Source organism: Triticum urartu, chromosome 7A (assembly GCF_056163025.1).
Source record: "Triticum urartu cultivar PI428250 chromosome 7A, HENAU_Tu73, whole genome shotgun sequence".
In the NCBI taxonomy this organism is placed as follows: domain Eukaryota; kingdom Viridiplantae; phylum Streptophyta; class Magnoliopsida; order Poales; family Poaceae; genus Triticum; species Triticum urartu.
The window spans coordinates 572,817,174-572,821,220 of record NC_141879.1 but is presented as its reverse complement, the minus strand read 5'-3'; the positions used below and the strand labels follow the sequence as shown (position 1 = coordinate 572,821,220).

The 4,047-nt window shown below is 44.2% G+C and overlaps 1 protein-coding gene across 1 annotated transcript; it reads right to left on the bottom strand.

The window, feature by feature from the left end:
* Positions 1-671: 671 nt before the first annotated feature.
* On the bottom strand, positions 672-2,242 carry LOC147960489 (uncharacterized). The gene is made up of 2 exons (XM_087533373.1): positions 1,974-2,242; positions 672-1,704 (listed from the first exon to the last, which is right to left on the bottom strand). Exons 1-2 carry the CDS (start codon positions 2,240-2,242, stop codon positions 672-674), a joined length of 1,302 nt encoding a protein of 433 aa, XP_087389499.1.
* Positions 2,243-4,047: the final 1,805 nt, after the last annotated feature.

Below are 4,047 nucleotides of genomic sequence, written 5' to 3'. Positions count from 1 at the left end.
GACGTTTAGTAGCACATAAAGTGTTCCTCCGATAAACGGGAGTTGCATAATCTCATAGTCATAGGAACATGTATAAGTCATGAAGAAAGCAATAGCAACATACTAAACGATCGGGTGCTAAGCTAATGGAATGGGTCATGTCAATCACATCATTCTCCTAATGATGTGATCTCGTTAATCAAATGACAACTCATGTCTATGGTTAGGAAACATAACCATCTTCGATTAACGAGCTAGTCAAGTAGAGGCATACTAGTGACACTTTGTTTGTTTATGTATTCACACAAGTATTATGTTTCCGGTTAATACAATTCTAGCATGAATAATAAACATTTATCATGATATAAGGAAATAAATAATAACTTTATTATTGCCTCTAGGGCATATTTCCTTCACTCCAGGGTTGGATCTGACTGTATCCTCACAAACCTTAGCAACCCAACTGACTGTCACCTTTGTGTTCTCTCCACTTGCTCCACAAGTGTGATCCAGGTTCATCTTCTTGATACTGAAAGTTGCCTCATGAGCTATCCTAGAGGCAACTATGTAAAACTCACAACCATGATTTCTCTCAGAGCACCAAGCAATCACCTTAGTTGGTTCATTTATGTGATACTCAAAATTCCTAAGAGTCCTCACATGAAAATTTCTAAGTGCTTCTCTGAACTGAACTACATTTTCAAGCACAAATGCATTGAAAACTGCTCATGTGCATCAAGCCTGGATGGATCATACCATCTCCTCTCCTTCTTCTGCTTCTTCCTACTCTTCCTTCCAGATGGCAGCCTTGGAGCATCCTCTTCATCACTTAGGCCAAAATCACCTAGAAAATAGTACTCATCAGCATCAGGGACATAATCTTCAAACTTGATGTGCTCAGGCTCACTGTGAGACTTGCTAGTTGGGCCAGGTTTTCTAATTGACTTAAGCTTTTTGGCTCCTTTTGTAATTAGAGCAGCAGGATCCTCTGCTTGTTCATCTTTAGAAACAATTTGTTCTTCCTGCCAAAACTCAGAAGGTTCTGAGTTAGCTCCACAAAAGTGCTCTGCAGTATCAGTGCCACCCTCATCTTCACCCCTACACCAAGCTTTGTAAGAAATTTTCTGCCCTCTGTAATCACCCCTAAAGAACTCAAAATCTGAAGATGATTTGTCATCTTCAACTTCATCTTCTTCTTCTGGTACATCTTCATCTTCTTCTTCTTCTACATCTTCTTCTTCCACAACTGTTTTCCTCTTGTTCAAATTGCTGCTTTGTTGTGTGTTCAGGTAGGGCTCATCAGGGGTTACAGCTGGCACACTAGCATTAGAGGCAGGGTACAAAACACATTCTTGTGAAACTCTGTAAACAACAGGTTCACCAACATGATCAATGGGGATCTGTTCCTCAAGCATGATGTTATCCATGTTAACATCAGCTGGGCTTGCATCAGTGGCTTTTCTGACAGTGATGTTCAGTATCTTCTTATCAACAAATAAGTCAAGCATTTCCTCTAATGCCTCCTCACTATACAGGGTCTCCACCCCCTCCAGCCCCTTTCCCTCTTCCTTTACATAAGTCAGAAAAGCATCCATTCCATAGCCCTCCAACTCAACCAATGCGAATATGGTCGGATAACTGATATCTGAAGAAACTGAATACTTTCTCTCGATATTATCTGTTCCTTGAAAATGTAGCCTCAAGTCCCAAATCTCATCATCTAAGCTATAGGATTAAATTGACAAACAATTATTTTTTAAGTCACTGAAACTTAAAACAATGACCAAATGCACTGAACATTACTGAACTTTTTTCTAATTACAGTGAATGCACTGACCAGATGAACTAAGCAAATGCACTTTCTACTACAGTGGCATAACCAATAAAATACAGTACCATGCCAAGAACAAACAAGTACTAACCCTAGTTCTAATTTGAACTAAAGGACCCAGAAATTTGAACTAAAGGACCTAGAAACATGGACCAGTGCTTACCTCACTCCACCAAAGGACGACGCCCAATTGTGGCTGCCATCTGGATCCGCGTGGATGCCCTTCGCCACTGCCCTAGCCACGCGGACTGCCGGATCTGAGCTCGCCGGATCCACCTGAGCCGCGGGCGGTGATGGCTGCTGCGACCGCTGCGCCGGGAAGCTCGAGCTGCCTAGCCATTTGTCCACCTCTGAGTGTCCACCGCCCTCCTGGTCGGTGCCACCTTGGCTCAATAGCTCGCCGCCGACAGCATTTGGCTGCGCCGCCGCCATCGCCCACCTAGGTCACTACGGGGGAGAGGAGGGGGGACTGAGAGAGAGTGTGGCCCGACCGCCTACTTTGGTTCCGACCGAACCGGCCTGGCTAACGGCCGTCAACGGCTGCGTCGTCCACGCGCCGGGCCACGTGGGCTGACAGGTGGGCCCAGCTCGTCAGGAAAACTGTTAAATCGCTAGTCACCACGGGTTTGGGTTTTTTGAAACAGCCGACCGCTCGTTTGGTAGCTTCTTGAGAAAAATTAAAATCTGATAGTTTTTGGAACCCTAGCCTGTAAACTAATAGTTTTATGCTATTTACTTTATTCTTTGGTTTGGTCCGTTTTGACCAACATATGACGTAACTGAAAAGGATACAGGGACAGCCGGCCACATGCAGAGGAAACGAAAAACTAAGCAACAATGACGTACTTGAAAGGAAAGCGAGACGGCCGGCCTATATGTCTATATTAGTTGCCAGCCCATGTTGCGCTAAGGACTCTCTCCGTCGCTCGGCTGAGGAGAGAACGCACGGCGTACAATATGCGTACGGCACCGCCGCCGCTGCCTTCCTCCAGCTCCATGTCCGTATTGGATTGAATCCGCGTAGAAGAACTACTCCAGTGGAGAGCCATCGATGTCCCGATCCGGATTCCACAAAGAATTCCCGCAATAAAAAGAAAGGCTGGACTAGAATCGAGCTAAATTGCATCGCAAATTCACAAGCCTGCAAGTATCTCACCCCCATCGACTTTGCCGGAAATTCGCCCAATGTTGTCTCCTTCGACTTCGCCAGAAAATAAAATACCGTCCAACAGAATCTATTCAATAACACCTGCAAGTATCTCGCCCCCGTCGACTTTGCCGGAAATCCGCCCAATATCGCCTCCACCGACTTCACCAGAAAACAAGACGTCGTCTGAGAGAATCTGTTCAATGTTGCCTCCGCCTACTTCGCCGGGAGACTGCCCAATGTCACCTCATCAGACTTGGACGGAAAACAAACCAGCGTCCGACAGTTTTGGTTCTCTGGCAACCTACGGTTCATTGCTTCAAATACGTCGGCAACCGCTCTTCCTCCCCAACTCGCTTTGGCTGCTTGACTGCATCTCAATTTGATCTGATGTATTATTAGTTCTCTGGCAACCTACAGTTATTTGCTTCAAATACGTCTGCAACCTCTCTTCCTCCCCAACTCGCTTTGGCTCCTTGACTGCATCTCAATTTGATTTGATGTATTATTATTTTAATATATACTTGGCCCGTACTGATCTCTCTTTGGACGTATTTATTGACACCAATTAACCTTGATGAGATAGCAAAGTTTCTTACTTGAGAGAGCCATGCCAATGACCATATCCTCTAGGACAAAGATTAAAGGTCCTGAATTATAGTGGTATGCATTAGAGATACATTCATGTATATGACTGACAGTAACATTAGCAACTGTTGTATGTTGTCTTTTCTAGGGAATTGAGAATTCTGCTAGAGCTGCTTCCTAGAGTTTATCCCTTTGGATTTACTATATAATTTACGTTTTTTTCCTAAGGGGAAAATGAGTTCAGTTATAACCCTACTCACGACATGCGTGTACCCTCGGTAGATGCATTTTCCACACACATTCATGGTTAATCTACATGCCTACCATTATATTTTACATTGGTGGAGAGAACATGTAATACCTTACGGTGATGTAGATTGGTGACCAGAAAACAGTATTGCAGCATATCATCTTAATTTTGTATTTGGTTAGCACAGACTACGCTACCAAGTAGCCCAAAGTTCCAAACTCATATATGTATAGTTGGTGATCATGTAGATGC